The following is a 21828-nucleotide window of genomic DNA, read 5'->3' on the forward strand; positions in this document are numbered from 1 at the left end:
AACATCCTTGCCAATGCAAAGATGTTACAAAACGTCGTAATCCTAACCACTGTGCATTGTCTTATGTCGTAAAAAATATTACTCGTATATATCATTGATATAAATAAATAATAACTAAGCAGCAACTAATTTAGCTCTGAATTGCTTAAATACCATTTTTTAAATTACAAAGAATTTTACGGTTCCCACAGACATTTCATGGCGGTCCCGCGTATTTTTCAGTTCTATTGTGCTATGCGGAATTTTCATAACGTCAGAATAGTGCTTCTTTCAACTACCTACGTAGGTGGGTAACAAATGTCTGGTAATGCCGTTATATATTTGTTGTCAGGTTATACCCAAGAAGCGCTGGCTTGATGTCGTCATGGATGATATGCGTGCAAATGATCTGTCAACTAGGGATGGAGACGAAATAATAGGAATCTGGGCTCTTCTGTTCACGACGACTGAGGAAGAAACAGGGAAAACGCTCAGATGAGAGAGAAAGAAAGCTTCTTGAAACTGAGTCTGCACGTGGTTATGAAAATTGAATGAATATTGATTACGGAAAATCAATAAAAAAATTGAAAATATATTTCAAATATTTTATTCATGAAATACATCATAATAATCTAAAATAGTGCGTACATCTTAACTGTAATATAAAAAAAAATCTTACAAAAACATCTTAATTACCCGAAAATGACACCAAATGTTCGAGCACAATTTCTACCTAATTATGTTTTTAATAAAAACTAATATACATACAGGATGTTAGACTTCATACGATTTTTCTATAACGTAGATGAGAAATAACAATCAATGAAAAATTTATTTTAAAAAAATATTACTTTACTCATGTTGAAACTATATTTTAATGTTAACTATGTTTAATCTAACACCCTCCCTGTATAAAACTTGATATTTTGTTCCACCCAATTTAAGAGATCAATTTTAAAACGGGTTAATGTAATAACTATGTAAATGTAACCAAACTTCGTATAATTATTGAATTTTAAATTAACTAACTTTTGCATTGACTTTATGTAAAAGTTATAATTTAACTCAGCGTATATATAAACGGAGTGTTTAACCCTTTCACAGCTAACGTCAGATTAATCCGACCAACATTTTCGTGCCCACTTCGCGAATGTCGTATATATCCGACGAGAAACCACTGCATGAAAAAAAAAGGTGATATAAAATGTTGCACATTCCTATTGTACATATTTATTTTCGATTCATGTAAAGTGTCGCGATGAAAGGGTTAAAACAGTTCAAAGCTTGTTATATATGTATGTAAATATTTATCATAACTTAAACTTGAATACAAACAATAAAGTGTATGAAAAATGTTCAACTTAAGAATTAGACACACCAAGACTAAATTATGTATTACAATTTGAAATCGCTTTTAATGTCTATAAATCAACATTAAGACATTAATTGATAGCTATGTGGTCTTCGTAAAAGTGGTTATAAGATATTTTCAAATCGTTATAGCGTAGAAAAACAGTCGTCGAAAATCACAGTACAATAAACCAAAAAAAAGTTTAACGTCTAAAGTTTTCTTTATAAGGCAGCATATTTAGAGAGAAATAAAATAAAGATAGGAACTGCTCCTAGCCTTACTTTTTTACAGGGAGCACTGGCCCTCCCTCAAGAATTTTAAAGTAATTGTGTCGCAAACATTAGCCTTATTGCCATGTCATAAGGCTCAGTTTTCTATGAAAACTTATCATAATCGTATTCCTCATGGCTGAGGGTCGTGGTCATTACGTGGAAATAAACATACACAACAACTTTCTTGACATTAGTAATGGAGTGGTTTGCCATTGCCTTCTCCATTTCACACACAAGTTAATATAATCAACCAGTGTGCAGGTTTCCTCACGATGTTTTCCTTCACAGGAAGCAAGTGGTAGTCGATAAAAACTACTATCCATGAGTCAGATTGGTATACAAACTCATGTGGCACGAGTAGGATTCGAACCTGGGACCTTTCGATCCACGGGCGGGCGTCTTAACCATGACACCATAACCGCTTCGAAAGGCACCGAAAACATATTATCACTTCATAAAAGCCAGGCAGGAAAGGATAGGGTTACACAAGACTTTTAGTTTCACAGAACTACAAAAATCGGACGAACGATTACGTACAAACAAATGCCACTCAATGACTCAATAATTTGAATATTACAGCACAGGCCTGTTTCACCTGTTTCTGATAAAACATCGTATTGCAATTTGACAGATAACTAACTGCTAGATAAATCTTCCTGAAGTTATTTGCCAGTTAGCCCTGTTCAATACTTGTGAAACACAATTTTTACGCTATCTGTTAGATATGTTACATATAGGCCATTAGAGTTATCCGCAAGTCGTAAAAACAGGTCTTTAGTGAGTTTTCTAACGATTTTTCGGTCGATGAGGTCCAGACTATTGTGAGATTGTAACACATTGTCATTTTAATACAATCTGTCATTAAATAATAGAAGACGATTTTTTGACGCACTACAATATTTCATCATTGCAATAACAAATCGGATGATTGCGATTGGTTGAAAAACAGTATTGCCAGCTAAGTGAACACAGCTCCCTTATTTGTTTTATACTCTTTACAGACAGACTGTAGAACTACAAGAAAATTACATTTCAAAACATAAAACTTCCCGATTTCGTTCACAATTTAACATCGTACTCCAAAATCTCCAGAGAAAATTTATAATGTAACATGAAATGTGTTCATACGTCCCATTTTATAACCTGCTCCGCATCTTCTCGGGCTGGGAGACGAGCCCGTGGGAGTCGAGGTGGGAGTAGAGCGCGGCGACGTACTCCTGCGGGTGCTTGTTGTAGTGCTGCACGTGCGGGGAGCGCTCCCAGCACTTCCACGTGCACTGCGGGAACGAAAACACCTTTATATATAGGGAAAAAATAGATATATATATATATATATATATATATATGTGTATATATATATATATATATATATACGAATCCTAACTATCTACTCTGAACAGCTTGTGGCAAAAATAAGACATTTTTGTAAAGAACAAGCTTGTAATTCGATTTTTTTATACACTGGCAAAAATGCAAAGAAGCGTGCGGCTCACTCTTGATGGTAAGTGGTCGCCAAATTGAATTGAAAGCTAAATAAAACTGTAAAAAAAACAGATTCTTACTCCTTAATTAATTGCAATCACTCTGTCATCTTCGCGTGTTCACGGTTGGATTCGGGGCTATGACGTGGCGAAGCCCAAGATCAACGTAAAAATAAAACTACGTTTTGAAGATTTGGCTAACAACAACCGGCCGCCTGGGTTAAGTTAACTCTCCTTGAGCTATTGTTGCCTAGGCTTTGTGTCCCTTAGTCGCCACGTACGACATTCACCGGAAGATGGTGTGGTCCTTTTCTAGGCCGGAATCACACGTCACGGTGGAATCACACGTAACTTATTTTTTCTTATCACCTTGATGCCCATCTCGACCCAGCTATCGTGCACGCTCTTGTTGCTGGCCTCGGCGCCGACGGGGTCACTCTTGGAGAGCAGGAACAGCGCCGGCGCACGGCACAGCGTCGTGTGGAACATCTGCGACGATCGGATGTAGTGGATCGTCGCCACAGTGTGGAAAGTCTTCAGGTGGTATCTGCCACATAAGATTGCATTTTAAACGCCCAGTAGTTTGTAGCTTTTGTAAATGCTATTTAATCATTACTATATAACTCTTCTACTTATAAAACTCTTCCGTTACTGAGTGACTGACAGACAACGCACAGCCGAAACTACTGGGCGTAGAAATTTACTGAAATTTGGTGTGTAGTTTCCTAGGACAGTGTAGGGGAGTACTAAGAAGGGATTTTTTGAAATTCCCACGGGTAACGGATTTTTACTTGCATACGAAGTTGTGGGCAAAAGCTAGTTTAGAATATAACTCGTGAAAAGGGTCTAATTTTTGATTGATTTTGATTTGCCTGTAACACAGCTTGCTGATGAAGTTACCAAGTCTAAATGTAACAAATCAAACAGGGAAATTTTGGGAAGATTTAGGTGTATAATTATTTTTTCACAATTAATCTTTTCACCTCGTATATGTACCTATATACAGTTATTTACATGGTTTTGTTATACATGTCACACACGCTTTTTAACTTAATTAAACCGTTTTATTTAGCTCAGCCCGTTTGTTTTATTCTTTTCTTGGGTCAAATTTTGTAATTGAAATTTCACCCTCTTCCTGTCAACCGATTGATCTGAAATTTGGTATACGCCTTTGGATCTGGTGATAATATAATTATATATATTCAATGTTATTGTAAATTCAATATGGCCGCCGCTACAAAACAACGATGTAAATTCGTTGTCATTATCACCGTGTGACAAAAAAACGAACATTTGAATCGAAGATTGTAAATATTTGACGTGCGCCACGGTTTTATTTTAGTCTAATCAATGCATATGTTTAAAATTTGTATATTTTAAAAACCTGTACTATACACGTCCTCTCAACCTATCGCCGGTTGACTGTAAGAGATCCCTACATGGGATAAGTCCGCCGTTGTACAATGTATCTTTCTTGCATTAATTTTGATTAATGTACTTATTTTCGTGCAATAAAGTTATTACAAACAAACATCATCTTTTGACATATTTACTTACATTAATCTATAATACACTGCATTTTTAGGAATTTATGTGAACATAGATATTTCCACAAAGTGAGTAGGTTATTAGTTACTTTATTTCGAAAATGTAACAATGTATACCCATGACTGTATTTATTTAATTATTTTTTAGTTTTTAGTACATTTATCTGCAACATTCGTATGTTTGTTTACAATAAAACCGTTTAACTAAAAACATGTTTTTACCACTTTTTATTTTGAAAACAATAACAAGAGGAAAACTATTCTGGAATCCAGCGGGAACTAAACCTACGTCCCTGTCTATCCTATATGGCCATATACATATGTATATAGTTATTTGTAACAGCTTTATTGGAAAATATTATGTTGATGTAACAAAAAAAAAACATGTCTAAGAAAACAGTGAATAATGCTTATAAAGTAATGTCTAAAGTCTGAAGATTCGCGATAATGGAACGTTGAAAAAAGCTGTCTGCAACTGATAAATAATTCGTAGGAAAGAAACGCACAATCAACCTCATACACAAACGAAGAGCGATAAGCATATTGATTAATAGATAAATAAATAAACTTATATAATAATAACTCGATGGCGATAGTGGTGGTCAAGTGACTTTCGCAATGGTTGGTCGTTGGATGGTAACCAAAAATTTATTATATGCGCTGCTTCGTGGTTTGGAAGGCACGAAAGGACTACTCCTGAATCAAATTAAAATTCAAATCATTTATTCAGAAATTAGACCTTCACAGGCACTTTTTCTCGTCAATTTTTATATTTATAGTTATTTCTCACAAGCTACAAACTACTGGCATTTAGGAACGACCACTGCTGAGAAGAAATGCCGAAAGAAACTCATTTGAACAGCGTTGGTCCCTATCATGCCAGATCGGCTTGCCATTATTGTTTCTTACAATGTTTTTTTTTTCTAATAATATATAAAAATCCTGGAAACACACTAAGATACTATATGGTTTTTTTGTATGTTTGAGCTGAATAGTGTTTGAGCAGATAACAAAAATGCGTAACTAAAAATCTACCACACGGAACTATCGGCTTGCCCTTTACCGTGTAACGTCACATGTTATAGACATGGAAAATGAGGTTGGAGACAATAAGAAATGAAGAAAAATTGGTTTATTTTATATAAATCGTCAACCGATCTTTACACCTTTGTGTCAGTTTATTATTATTTTTTTAAATAAACCGTGTCGAACTGGGTATGTAAAACATTCCTATGGTGTTACTTCTAGAATTAGATACTTTCCATTATAATTTATCTGTATGTGCCTTATCTCGTCTGAAGAAAGAACATGGCAAAAGTGCTCCAATTTTTATATCTGTAAGTACCTGAATTATCTAATCACATTTATCACTAACTAATATTTTGGTTTCTTGTCTTAAATTAACTGTCTGTCGGTTGTTGACCGAGTGAGCGAGGTCTACGAATCAACATGGAGCAAAAATACCTACATTTTTTGTATGTACGAGATGATTGTACCCATGTACAAGTTTGTAACGTGATAACTTTCAAACCGTTGATCTGATTTTGTTGAAATTTAAAAGGTATATATAACTAGGATCTGTCAATAGAATTTTTAAGTTTGTGGGACAACAAAATCGGTTAAGTAGTTTTTGAAATATTCACAATTTTGTAAAAAAATAATGTGTTCGCGAGGTTTAAGTTCGCGGCGAACAATTAGTTATATAAAATAGACAATGTCAAAGAAAGAAGAAGTGAAACTAAAAAATACCTACCTACTTTTCTTTCATATTTGGTTCCGTTCAAAATAATGAAATTTCCGCTATTCACGGCCCGTAGTTTTTGAGTGATCGCGTCCACTCGGACAGACGCTACAGGGCGACTTATTTTTATATTAACTAGTGTAAAATTGAACACATTGATTTTTTTTATATATAAATTTTATTTTGAACTAGCTTTTGCGCGCGTTTATTCATGCTTTTCCGCTCGTAACTTATGATTGTCAATATTTCGGGTTCTAAGCAATATATCGCGACCTATACCATCCGCTATACAACTTAGACAACCGCATCAAATTCCATCAAGTAGTTTTTACGTTTTGCGCAAACAATCATAGCCCACTTACAGTTTTATTGTATGTACTAGATGTTGCCCGGGGCTTCGCTCCCGTAGGAATTTTGAGAAAAAATATAGCCTATAGCAATCTTGGATAATGTACCACTCTAATGACGAATTTTTGAAATCGGTTCGGTAGTTTTGGAGATTACGCGCCTCAAACATACAAAGTCACAAACTCACAAACGCTTACCTCTTTATAATATTAGTATGGATAGAGTAGGTATACATATTATTTAGATTAACGTAATAATAATGATCGTAGCCGAAATTCTCATTCAAAGACAAGGATAGGACTCACTCCATATAAGCTCGGAGGGTGTTTTGCATGATCTTGTTCTTGGGGAAGACGGCGGCCGGGACTCCGATGGTGAGCTCACTGATGTCGGCGGCGGAGTCCCACACCTGGGCCACCACGCGGTCAAGCGTCGGCTGGTATCTGTTATAAATCGCAAAATATATATAGGTTACTTGCGGCCTTGTGGTTCTTAAGCCTAAACTTATATAATAAGTTTAGGCTTAAGAATATATAATGTGGTTTTAATGAAAAAAAAATAAAAAATGCTTTTGTCCGCGGCTTCGCCCGCGTTAATTTTCCGGCATAAAAGGTATCCCTATGTCGTTCTTTATACTTCAAACTACATGTATGTAAAATTTCAAGAAGATTGATTGAGTAGTTAGAGCGTGAAGAGGTAACAAACAAACTTGATTTGGCATTTGTAATATTAGTTAGGATAAATCACTCTGGTCTTTTGCTTCCTGTTTCAACGTGTTAGAACACTCGGAATAAAATTATCTATGACACAAAAAGAAACTAAACGAAAATCGGTTCATCCGTTTGGGTAGCTACGATGCCACAGACAGATACACAGACAGACACGTTAAACTTACAACACCCCTCTTTTTGCGTCGGGGTTTAAAATTTTACTCACTCACTCATTTACATCGGGACAAAGTGAAACAAAGTTAAAGCCATTAATTAAAGCACTCGCCTCTCCTTGTCCTTCATGACCTCGACACAGATTTCGCCCATCATGTAACCGGCCACCGAGAACCCGTGGATCGTCAGCGGCTGACCGTTGTCATTCTCAGCCATCAGCTTGATCATGTCCCGAGCCACCAACTGGAACGATACATTTATTTAGGGAGGAACCATCCTATAATAGTACCACTCCATATCCTCCTGTGGATGTCGAGCGAGGCGACTAATTAACACATAGCCTGAAGAATGAATGAATGAATGAATATATTTATTTATATTTAAAGTAACAAATACTCATTTTGTTAGTATAGCTTAAAAACTATGTCAGTATACGAATAAATTAAAATAAAACTAAAGTGGCTCACTGATATGTGACAATAGCATTCCCAGGGAGGGCTGGTGTCCGAATCTTCAATTTAAGGTTATTTTCAACGCTAACTCCGGGCACCCGTGAGCCAGGTGGTGGTGAATGAAATTACATTTTTGAAATGAAATGATATGAAATTGCTCAATATTGATGAAGCAAGTGGCGGATTTATGTCTGTATGTACATTTATTGACGAAGCGTGTTGGGGATATATTTATTTTTTAATAATAATTATAAACAATGTTTATACATATAAAGACGTTACTCTTTAAGTAAAAATTAAAACGTGGACTTCTATTCACGGCGATTTCTTGCAAATTTAGAAAAAATATTTCGTTAAAATAGTTCCAATTATAATAACATTTATCAATCAGCAAGGTGCTTTTTAAATAAATTTAAATTCTGATTTTTAACTTGTTGTGGAATTTTGTTAAATATTTTAGGTGCCATACATACAATACTTTTACTGAGTGATGCCGTTTTAGAAGGGTGTAAACATAGTCTATAATTATCCCGATGATTTCTTAACACAACATCAACATAACAGAAGGAAGTGTTAGAATTTTATGTTGTTTAAAAAGCGGCTGACAACTATCAATACTTTGTAAACCAAACATTGCGTGAATGCAATATAGGAAGGAGCATCGGACGCCGAGATCCTCTGGGTCGCTGAGCCAGAGAAGTAATTAAAAAAATACACAAGTTTGGGTAAATAAAAAAACTGACGTGACATTATAATCTATACAACTATGCATGTCTCGAGACCTTGGATCATACATAAATGACCACCGTCCGTTGTTACGTGATAAAGAGACACAGAGTACACTCACTACATACATATACAGAACACACAAACACGCACAGGTGACACACACATGCGAATCTCGGGGCACATTTCATCTAATAGGATCTAGCAAACATGAATATGGCTTGTCGTTTCTAGCCTAGTCAATATTGCACCATTCGCGTGAATTTCTTACGAGGCGACGGCGATGGGAAACATATCTTTGGTAGCTTACAGATAATAACAACATTGCCATAAAGGGTTGACGACCGGTTGTCAAATCGCAGCCGCGGTGTGTGAAGGTGTGGGAGAGATAGCTGGAGAGTGACATATGCTACCTATTCTTCTAGGAACGGCTAATCTATATATACAAAACTCTTGCGTTACAGAGTGACTGACTGACAACGCACCACCGAAACTACTGGGCGTAGAAAGCTGAAATTTGGTGTATAGGATCCTAGGACAGTGTAGAGGAGCACTAAGAAGGGATTTCCTGAAACTATCACGGGAAACAGATTTTTACTCACACACGAAGTTGTGGGAAAAAACTAGTATACATATAATGAAATATCTCCACACCAAAAATAATCTCAATCCAATGCCCTGTTTTGACGTAAAAGAGGGACAAACGGATATACTTACACATTTATAATATTATCGATTTGTTTTTTGTATGTAATGTCGTAATCTTCTGACACAGAAGTCATGATAAGGGTACTTATGTAAAGATATGTTCAAATATTTACAAATATTTAAATAATTAACACAGTATTCCCCGTAATACACCTACTTATATCCACCTTCTACCTACTATCTTGTTTTACTACATCATTAACACTAGTGTAGGTACTTTTTGAGCTCCTAGATTTATTTTTCCGAAAGAACTCACGATTATTAATTACATTGAAAAGAGAGCACATCTTTTGGTCAATCAAATCAACTTTGGGTCAAAATACATTTTTTGTTTGTATGTTTGTAAAGCGATAACTTTCGAACCGTTGTTGGTCTGATTTTAAAGTGTAATAAAATCGGTAAGGGTGAATTTCACGACTGTTTGATTTGAACGCGGAGTGTAGCGTTTCATTAGTGTCGCACATATTTTTTAATAAGAATATTTCGTTTAACATTATACCAGTACTTTACTTATTTATAAACTGTGTATGGTACAAATTAATGTAAATTTAATATAAAATATCGTTCAACAAACACGAATGCACGGCGTTCAAAATGCTCGTGAAATTCGACCTCAAATCTTTTTTGAACTTTTTTTCACTTTTGTAAAAAAATCTTTAGTTCTATTCCCTGTTTCCCGCTGCGTGTCTCGTCCCGCAAACTTGTCCAATCCCGCTTCCTGCTATGTAATGTAGATATCCCGTACATTTTCCTATATATTGTGCCATCATGTTTTTCGCAATGTGTCCCGTCCTGTTTCCCGGTTCGCGAGGTCCAAATTCGCGGCGAACATCTAGTTTTTAATAAAATTGACAATCTCAACACCTTAATGCAGCATGTGGAAAAAATGTTATATACAAAAAACGTATTGTACCTACCTGTGATCCCTTCTGCGGCCACATGAGTTGCCAGGGCGTGCAGGACACGGAGATCACGTCGAAGCCCTGCTCCAGGTAGAGAGTGGCGTACTTCATCACGTGCTTCTGTCGCGCCAACAGCCAGTTGATCATGATACAGATCGGCTTGTTCGGGAGTTTGTCCAGTCTGGTCAAAAACAATTTATTTATTTAACTTGAATGTACTTAATTAAATGTTATGTGTAATCGAATCTTGAAACTCAATTTTGACAATCTGTATACCGGTTTAGTTTGAGTGACAGTGCATTATTAATGGTATATAACCTGATGGTGCATCCAGGATGGGCTCCCGACTAGGGAACTCCTAAACGGTTAACTACATGGACAGATTTTGTGATTTTGTTATAAGAATTGTGTTTATGGATATAAATAAATAATAAAAATTTAACTGGGTCAGCTCGGTACGCCAAATTGAATAAACACATCATTCATTCATTCATCCAACTACAAGACAGCATCAGACGCCGATACTTAAAGCGGTCTCCACACTACCGCGGACCAGTACGTCGAGCTTGGCGGTTCGGCATACATTGTTTGTTTTTTAATTGCGGTAAATAAAAGCACACGTACCAGACCACGCAATGTTTACACTCGCATCGGCATCTGTCCGATCATCGAACGGATAAAATGCAAACAAACTCCAAGATAAAGGTACCTATTACATATGTCACTTTGCAACACATCAAATGCTATATTTTGTAACTAAATCTTGAATATTGCCAATATGTCCACTTTGCTTTCGAAACTCAACATTTTAAGCTATAAATTACAGTTTGTAAGTTTTTTTTTTGCAACAACCTCTATTTAGTTAGTAGCTGTATTCCGCGGTGTTGCTCGTGGTTCATCATTCAATTGTAACCCTCTCGATATAAGTAGTACCTACATAATATTATTATACTAGCAAAAACACTTGACAGTTGGATGGAAACAACAGCATTACCGGTTGTAAACTAACAGGCAAATCTTTAAAGAGTTTAGTTCAAGAGAACCCCGGGCTTCTGGAAGCCGCAGCTGCGAATGAAACCGCACGAAGATGATAAGACGGATAGCGATGTTATGTTAAGCGATGTTATGTTACCTAAAAAAGGTCCCTACTTCTCTGTTTCCACGCGATTCGATCAATTTAAAGGTGTTGAATATTCAACTTTTTATTAAGAGGTCACTGAGTATTTAACTCGAGACGTTATTAGCGATTCTCATTGCGTAAAATTGAGCATATTAATTGTGTGTAAGTACTTATCCATATACTAATATTATAAAGAGGTAAGCGTTTGTGAGTTTAAGTATGTTTGAGGCGGTTAATATCAGACCGATTTCAACAATTCTTTCACCATTAGAAAGGTACATTATACAAGATCGCTATAGGCTATATTTTTTCTCAAAACTCCCACGAGAGCGAAGCCCTGGCAACATCTAGTATTTTATACAAAGGAAGTTAAGCTGACTTATTAAACGTAACATTGGATAAAATAAAGTTATATTTTATGCTATTTACAGTTTAATTTAGTTCCTCGTTAAGTCCATCGTTCTCACAGTGGTCAATCGACCCATACATCGTGGTGCCTAATTCGCTTACCTTGACATGAAATTGATTACTTTGAAATTGAATGACTATACATTTTTGGAGAAAAAATTATATAGCCCATCATAAGTTTTCAATAGGTATCACGTCTCCATGCCTAACGGGTTAGACAGAGTCGAGAGTTTCGAAACACGATGCCACGTCTAGCTGTAGTGGGCATATTGATGGAAATGAGATTAAATAGTGACAAGTTGCAAGCCTACCTATAATAATCTCCAAACTGGAGATCTTTAAGACAGCCCTTTCCCTTGATTGACTTATACAATCTGCTCGATAGTTGACACATTCTGTTTCTTTCGCTTTCAAACCAGCTTTGAAGCTTTGTATCAACTACATAGTACAAAACAAAGTCGCACCCCTCAGTCTGTCTGTCCTATGTATGCTTAGATCTTTAAAACTACGGAACGGATTTTGATGCTGGTTTTTTTAATAGATGATGGAATCCTAAGGAAGGTGTATAATTTATTATGGTTTTACTCGAGCGAAGCTGGGACGGACCACCAGTTTATTTACACTTTTTTCTTCTTGTCGAGTCGGCTATTATACTATAATTATCGACCAATATGTGGCTACGGTAATGGCACTCCCGTCTATATGTGCTTCATCGTGCAAGACGTTGGGCTGAATAAGTTTAAATGGTAGTCGTCCGTGTGGCGTGTGGTCCCGCCCTACCCGACGTTAGGCATCATTTATATTTATTTGAAAGCACACATGTCCGTGTGAGAATGGACTTTGCCTGGCTAAAAGCGGACAGATTGAGGCGTTTGGTATCAGCGGCGAATGGCAAAAAACTGCGCACACGCGCCGACTGCGTGATACAACCGGATTACGATGACGCACTTAACAGGGCAATGGAACGAAGAATTTTGCAGGACGCCATCTTAGCGCGTTCCCGTTTACATTCGGAGCTGTGACGCCCTAAAGCCGCCGGTTCGCGGAAAAAGTTAACTATTAAATTTTGAGGATTCGGCTGTGATTTAACATATTCTATAAACGCGCTTTGGAAATGTAAACTCTCACCCTCCATTTTCTGTTATTGGAAATTGGAAAATAAACCCATGTTTGAACTCAGGTCTTTAAATATGTACATGTTTACAAAATGTCTTCATTATCAAGAGATATCATTAACACACATCCTCAATAATAAACAATTTTTCTCAAATTGTATGTACTAGTGATTAAATGTGTACTGAGTGCACGGTAGTGTCCGCCGAGTTGAGTGAGAGCAAAACAAGGCACAATCGCGACATTTTTGGAGGTAGTTTATGAGATATTAGTATAACTTCTATTCGAATTCGTTTTTTTTTTTTCATTATTGTTTACGAACAATAATTAGAGCTCCTATTAGTAAATAATGGCCAATTAACAAAATCATTTACATATTTTAAATCACGCAACTATTGAAATTGAAGCGAAATGTGTGTTAACTTAATTATGTTGATCCGCATTTAGAAATTTTTAATATGTTATACTTTTCACATTAACACTAGCGGCTCATCCGGCTTCGCTCGGATTAAATTATACAACTAAACCTTTCTCAAGAATCACACATCTATTTTAAAAAACCCGCATCAAAATCCGTTGTGTGGTTTCTAAGATCTAAGCATACATAGAGACAGAGAGACAGCGGGAAGCAATACTTTGTTTTGTACTATGTAGTGATAATTATGTTCTCAAAAACTCACTTCATTGTGGCGGGGTCGGCGCTAATTTTGATCTTATCGTTGCTGATGTACTGAATGTTCTTGGTGATGTCCTGCGTGTGCGCACCGCGGTCCATCGTCACCATGGCGACCGGCGCGCAAGACAGCAACGGCCGGAACGGAGACTGGAACAAAAACTTTTATTTAAGAAAGCAAAAACAAAGACGAGACTCCCTAAAAAAAGTTGTCTAACGGTACACGGGGCGGAAGTCAGAAGAGTGGGGTACGCGACACCGACATATAGCCCATGAAATTTCCGAAATTCATATACCTATCGACAACAAGAAATGAAATAAGGCTTGGTCATCAAATTATTAGTCACAATGAACAGACGTTACGTCTATACGTAACGACTGTTCATTGTAACTATTAATTTGATAGAGCAGGTCCTTTTCTTATCTATATTTGGCCCGTGGGTATACCACTTTGGCAAATACTACTACTATACTATTTTCAGTTACTATAAATCAAATCAAATCATTTATTCAGAAATTAAACCTTCACAGGCAATTTTTCACGTCAATTTTTATATTAAATAGTAATTAATCAACAAGTACCAACTACTATACGTAGCAAGTTAAACTTTGGCTGCAAATATAACGTTTATCGACTCTTGAGTTTCTATGGCCACCTAAAATCCGATATTAGATTAAATCCACGTCAGATTAACGCACATTCTATCTCTTGCGCACATGTGGTCATTGGGAGAAACTACAAATGAGACATGTTAACACGTTACGCAGGAATATATAAAAATGAAATCTGGTATTTCATCATTGTTCTTCCCTTATCAAGTTTATCATGTTCATCAAGGTTATCAAGGATATCATGATTTAATGCGAAAACAAATGTACTATAGTATGTTAAAAAAAAACATCTGCAATGGAAATCTGCATTTGCAATCAATAAATGATTACATAGTAAAAAAAAAACCGCTATAGAGCCTATTTATTTTATATTTTCCACAACTTTTTCCACAACAAAAAAAAAAACTATAGATATACAGCGATCTAGCATAGAAAAATGAGATCTAGACACGCGGTAGCGTGTCACAGCCAAGTTCAAGCAACGTAGTGGCAAGCAGCACGTTCTTTAATATTACGCGAATCAATTTGGACCACTTTTCACCTCTTCATAATTCAAAATCTGTTTAATATAAACGCACCGGTACATTGAGACCCTGGGATGAACGAGACTGTACCTAAAATGGAACGGGTATGTAATTAGTGATGATTGACATTTGGATCAAATTCGCTGTAGATTTTAACCTTGTTTCATAAAAACAAAAAGAACACTTGAAACTACTGTCTAAGTATGTTCTGTCTCGTTCTGTCCATGCCAAATCTGTAGTTCCTAATAAAAGTGCGATAGTGACAAAACATAAAGCTTAACTGATACTTTAACTTTTTTATTAATAACAGGATAAATTGTTAACTTTGTGGCGACATCTACCACGCCACATACACAACGGCGCAGATGTAAAAATCCGACCAAACGTAACGAATAACAAGCCACACAAGTGATCCAGGACACTACGGACAGATGGCACGACGGTCGACTCACTATGGACAGCTAACAAGCCTAGACCGCGCAGACAGTGCGTTTTCGATTGGAAGCATAAATACAACCTCCGACATTACACCGTCTGTCGCGTGCGGTTCCCCGGCGCTACACCTAGCCTGGCGGGAAGATCTTCCCTTTGTGGCGGTCGAGCATAATCACCTAGCTCCCGCTACAACTTTATTTTACTAAAGAATATTAAATTGTCTTTCTATCTTTTCTAAGACAACTTCGTTATCAACGTTAAAACCATCTAAAACGCCTTAAGCAGACAGACTTAACCATGTAATCGTGTACTCTTGTGTACACATAATCTATTAATAAAACGGTGCGGCCATACCCTAGTCTGAGTCGCGTGACATTCGCAACAGGCGAAACCATCGAAACACTATTCTACGTGTATCGTACGATTCCACACTACATCGGTAATATAAATGTTGAACTTTGGAGTTCGGTACTACATGATAATATTTGTCAATGACAATTCTGTTGCTCAAATAGAATCGGTTCAATAGACATTTTTATTGAAAAAAAAAGAAGTTTATTTTGTAATTTTTTACGCTATGAATCCTTCGTTATTGTTAACGAAGTTTATCCACGTTATCCTTAAGGTGACACATAACTGCACACTAGCGCCAACATTTTTACCAATTTCTTTTGTTTATTAGCGAAAACTAAAAAATCCTCTTTCCAAATTATTCTACACTAGATAAAGGAATTTATTGCGAAGTATTATAGTTTTCCATTACACGATGTAGACACAGTCTACTATGAAGATTTTGTTGGCCATCGTTTTCGGTTTAGTGGGACAAGCTAACCTAACAATCCTATACATCACAGTTAGGTATTTATCCTGAAAATTTTTAATGTTTTTAAATCTGTAATGCTATTTGCTGTCTGTTTTAGTACAAATAAATATGTAGATATGAATACAATAGAAGACCGAGCAGGTTAATTAATCAACTCATTCAAAATTAGTCATTATTGACTTGGCATTGAGTTTAATATCCGATGCAATTGTACAAGGAACGGTTACTAACAATTGTATATATTCGAGTCAGGCTATTGCAGCACTTAGCATCTAGTGTTAAAGTCTATTTTAGCTTGCACGCGATAATACACAGGAGTATAGCAAGGTTTCATACTCAACATTTGATGTGTGAACAAAATAAATTTATGTCTTTGCTACTGCAATGGGAAAAATTAAAAGTGCTTGATAGGCCGATGTACTGTTATTAGTAATACTTTGTAGCTTTTTGAGAAATACTATATCAATGAGTGCCTGCATCGCTTGGGTAAAACCATAATAAATTATACTTCTGAATCTCCATCACACTATCTATTGGTTGAAACCGATAAAAATCCGTCTGGCAGTTTTACGGGTTCATAGGTACAGGACGGGTAGACAGACAGACACGACGGGGGGGACTTCTTTGTAAGAATAATTTTATTACACTTACAAAAACGAGTCAATTCCATACTCATAAGTAATACAAATTCGTAAGTCTGACTGACTCATCACAATCGGCCCAGCAATTAAACTGCTGGGCCGATTGTGATGAAATTTGGAATAGATGTAGTTAATGACACGAGGTTTAACATAGGCAAAAGCTAGTCCCAACTAATATTATAAATGCGAAAGTAAGTTTGTTTGTTTGTTACTTCACGCACTATCTCACGCATTATCTACCAGACCGATTGTAATAAAATTTGGTACACGGGTAGAAAATAACCTGGAATAAAACATAGGGTACTTTTTTCACAAAATTCTTACGGGAGCAAAGCCCCGAGGCGCAACTAGTGATGAGTAAAATTCAAAAATTCAATTTAAAAATACTGATAACTATTTTGCTGCATAAGTGGCTAAGAGTGGCTTTGTATCTCCATTAGCACAACAGACGAAGCTAATGACATGATTGGAAGAGCATCCGTGACGTTGTATCATGCCATTCTATGAATATATGTCACGTGCTAACTAAAATTATGCCTTACAATATTGTGAACTAGCCGCAATATGAATATTTACATACATTCGCTTGTATGACTTAACTAGCTGCGCCCCGGGACTTCGCTCCAGTGGGATATTTGGGACAAAAAGTACCCTATGTCCTTCTCCGTACTTCAAACTACGTGTATGCAAAATTTCAAGAAGATTGGTTGAGCAGGTAAAGCGTGAAGAGGTAACAAACAAACTTACTTTCGCATTTATAATATTAGTTAGGATTACGAGCTAGTCTGGGATCCACTAATAGTTTAATTTGCCCCAACATGATATCGTCGATCCTCAAGGATGTAGAAATCTCTTACACTATAATACTTTTTGGTGATCAGTTGAAGTAAATACACGAAGGCATAAATAAATAACGCCATTTTGTATTCGAACAACGGCAATAAAGGCCTAAGTGGGTTTGGACTACCATATTTATTTAGCGATTCCGTATTTTACATGTGTCGCCGAATTCAGATGTGAACGCGAATATGTATCGCGACAATTAAAGCACATTTAATTAATTGTATCAAATCAAAAGGGACCTTATGGCGGCTGGCACTCAGGTCTATATTGCTGTTGTTCGAATACAAAACTAAAAAAAATCGCGGGCGAAACCGCGCGCATAATCTAGTACATTCATAAGTCAGATTTATCTGATGCCGTGATCTTAGACTATAATGCGGCCTGCCAACAACTCAGATATATGTATAGATGTGGTAACTCTGTGTACTATACATAGAGGTTAACTATTTTAAGTTTGCTATTCGTCAGAACTCTTGCGATTACGCACGGTAGTTTACCACCGGTTAGGTTACTAAACTTTAGTAAACTGTGATTAAATAATTGCGAGCCGGGTGGTCTCGCCCTAGAATAGGACCACTCTAAATACTCAAGTGGATGTCGTACGAGGCGACTAAGAGTCATATAACAGCTGATAGACTGAGTGAAATATAATTATATTATAATGTAATTTAAATATATATATATAATTAAAGTATATAATTTAAATATATATATATATATATACTGACGTACATCGCCTTATATATATATATATATATATATATATATATATATATATATATATATATATACTGACGTACATCGCCAATATCATTTTGCAGTCTACTATAATAATTGAGATCAGAAATTGAATGAAAAATTTGTAGATCGTCGGCATACAATATTTTATAAAGAAGTGCAAGGGTTCTAAAATCGAACCTTGAGGTACGCCAGATGTAACATGTATTGGATCAGACATGAAACTATTGACTCAGACTTCGATTAAAAATGTAGATCGCAATAGAGATCCGTGAATTTACGAAATTCACGAATCTATATTATAGAAATATATTCGAGAAAGATTCCTTATGGGAAGTGAATCATTTATTTTATCGAATGCTTTTGAGAAATCTGTGTTATCAAAAGCATCATTAGACTTAAAGTCTAATAGTAGGAACATCCCTACACAAAACCGTGCTGAAGTAAGGAAAGGAGTTTATCCTTACATATTATGCTGGCTCCACACTTTCGTCGAACAATTTGCCAAATTGGCGGATTCCGTATACATTGCTGATTTTGTCGGCATGTGTCAGAGTTCGGTGACCGTGTGGAACTGGCATTAGAAGAAACCCCCTTGTCGCGTCTTTTTGTCTGTCTGTATGAACGCAATAAACTCAAAACCCGGGCAGATTTTTGTATGGTTTTCACAAATACATAATGTGATTCTTGTAGAAGATTTAGATGTATAATTTATCATGGTTATACCCGAGCGAAGCCACGACTAGTCGCTTGTACAACAAGTTTCGAACTTACTTAGGGGCTATCTCAATCTGTGTGATTTGTCCCTATATACATATTCATTTATAGGTACCTAAGTGCGACAAGAGTGTTTTTCTGTTAAAATTGGCTATATTCCAGTGAACAATTTTATCATTTGTGACACAAAGATTGTCGACCTTGACACCCTGAACAAAGACAATGTTTTCATTTATCATTATTTTCTAATAATGAGACGTTATGTGTCGTAAGGGGCTGGGTCAGTACTTCAGTAGTAGTGTTGCCGAAACAATGGATTGCTTGACTATCATAGCCATCGTGCGTGTGTATGTTTTTTACTCTTCCACGCAAAATCTACTGGACTTGTTCAGAAACTTAGTACACGGGTAGAATATAACCTGGTATAACATATAGGGTAATTTTTATCCCAAAATCCCCACGAGAGCGAAGCCCCGGGCCACAGCTAGTTAGATATACAATTGATACTATTAACACGCTCAAAACAATTGGACATTTTTCATCAATAGACAGTGTGATTTTTGAGGACGGTTGAGGTGTATAAATTATGGTATTAATATGAAAGGATAAGGGGAAATATATTATAATACTTACATTTTTGGCAGTCCTCAATCCAACCTTGCCGTGGCTGACAGCCAGAGAGACCATGGTTTTCATCACGCCCATCTTGATCTAGGTTGTGACACCACCTAAAAACACAGATTAAAATATACTTAACAGTCAAGCAGTATATCTCATAACAGTTGAGGCTTTAAAAATTGCAAATGTAATTTTAAACATTAGTAATAATATAGTGTAGAGTCCCACTTCAGGTGAAACTATTCACTGGTGCGGAGGGTGCAGGACAGCCCCAACAGCATCCAGAGATTGGTGGCCAGCAGACTAGACTGCATATAAGTTAACCACTGTTGTGCTATCTCACATGGGATGGTACACCAAGTGATTAAATATTATTTTGCATTGTATTGTACTATGTGTTTTAAAATATGTTACTAACAATAGGTTAAGTTATTTAACTTATATTTGTAAAAGTAACAAAAATGGACAAGTCTTTTTTTTTTTTTTTAATTTTTAGGCTTGAGTGCACTTGACAAAAGTCTGAATAAAAATGTATTATTATTATTTCTCCTCATTTGGAATTCACAGCACTAAGTAGGTCCTTTACGGTCCTTGCGTTGGGATATGGATCCTACACGTAGAGACCCTTTGGAGAGTTTTAATGTTGTATGTAGGTCTACTGCCAAAACCCACTCCCGGATATACCAATGAAATGGTATGCCTATGAGCAGGTCTTATTATATTATTATTATGGCATCTTCATGAAAACTTTCAGTTGCTTACTTTTTAACAAAGAAAAACACATCAGAACAACATGACATGCATCAGCTTAATGAGCTGCTAGTGTATAAATAAAATAAATAAATAAAAATATTTTTTTCACCCTGAAGACAACTATTGATATAAAAAAACTTGTTTCAGTGGATTGAAAGAATTGGCATCAATTATTGATTGAAACCGAAACTATGAACTTGTGTTCCTTCTTTCATTCAGTTCTGTGATACTGCTGAGCCAATATAAATATATATGTACATTTTTACGACTTAGCTGTACTATAACAGCAGGCCCTCTGACATTAACTCTCCATATGAATGCTCTTGTTGCCTACAGCTGCCAGGGCTATGTGCCCCTTAGTCGCCCTGTACAACATCTGAACAATAGATTAAGAATAAATTTTAATTTAGTTTTAATTTTATTGTCATGTGTAGTTAATGGAGTGTAAGAGTTTCGGTGAATAATTTATTATGGTTTTATACGAGCGAAGCCGGGACGGGCCGCTAGTGCATAATAGAGTAAATACATACATACATCTGAAACTCTGAATCCAATTCTCAGAGCTATCTATAATTACATACAATATCTACACCAAACAAAAATTATTATTGATGATTAATTGCAAAGAGGCTAATCAACCATTATATTGAGTTGAAACCTTGTAAATGATGAATTCATCCAATATGTAATAAAATAAATATCTTTATAGAAGCAAAAAAATGGAAATCGATAACCTAATTGCTTGGTTAATTATCAATATTTATTGTGTACATACCTATATCCACAATAGAATCCATGGATGGTGGATATACAATATCAAAATAGGTTGAACTTACCTTTGTTAAAAAGTTCCGTAAGAATGCAATGGAATGTAGTCAATTTTCACTTGAAATTAGACCGATATACTATTCGTATTTGAGTTATAAACTTGTGAAAGAAACACTGTTTTGGTATTGTTTTTGGATATGAGCTTAAAATGGAAGAAATTGTTTTATTTAACCATTCAAACACTCCAAAAACATGACTATTTAGCTACCAACCAATATCGAACACCGATTTTGCTTTGGTGTTGTGCAGCAAAAAGCAACCACTCGTCAGCTGCGTGATTGTACTGTGTGTGGGTGCGTAGGTACTGTGGTAGGTAAGGTAGGTACATACATACGTACACACGTATGTATGTACGTTGTGTTTATGGTCTGTCTGTGTGTAAAGTTGGTTGACCTTTCTTTCAGTCATTTCAATACTCAATACTCAATACTTTATTGCGAACCATAAAGTACATAAGATCACAACAATACATTTTAGAACATTTATGGACCCTGTCGGGCACAGCAAATGGTTAGAAAAGAGGAGGTCGCACTCAAATAATAATATTAAATTAAATAATTATTTCAGTATTTATCTTATATTTCATTTGAT

At 36.0% G+C, this 21828-nt stretch overlaps 1 protein-coding gene across 1 annotated transcript; it reads right to left on the bottom strand.

Annotated features, from left to right (window-relative positions):
- Positions 1-570: 570 nt before the first annotated feature.
- l(2)k09913 (lethal (2) k09913) lies at positions 571-21607 on the bottom strand. Its single transcript, XM_053760633.2, has 8 exons — positions 21246-21607; positions 19672-19766; positions 13713-13855; positions 10407-10572; positions 7716-7846; positions 7025-7162; positions 3453-3630; positions 571-2879 (listed from the first exon to the last, which is right to left on the bottom strand). Exons 2-8 carry the CDS (start codon positions 19741-19743, stop codon positions 2739-2741), a joined length of 969 nt encoding a protein of 322 aa, XP_053616608.1. The 5' UTR covers positions 19744-19766; positions 21246-21607; the 3' UTR covers positions 571-2738.
- Between the last annotated feature and the right edge of the window lie 221 nt (positions 21608-21828).

This window comes from Plodia interpunctella, chromosome 20 (genome assembly GCF_027563975.2).
Source record: "Plodia interpunctella isolate USDA-ARS_2022_Savannah chromosome 20, ilPloInte3.2, whole genome shotgun sequence".
Classification (NCBI taxonomy): Eukaryota; Metazoa; Arthropoda; class Insecta; order Lepidoptera; family Pyralidae; genus Plodia; species Plodia interpunctella.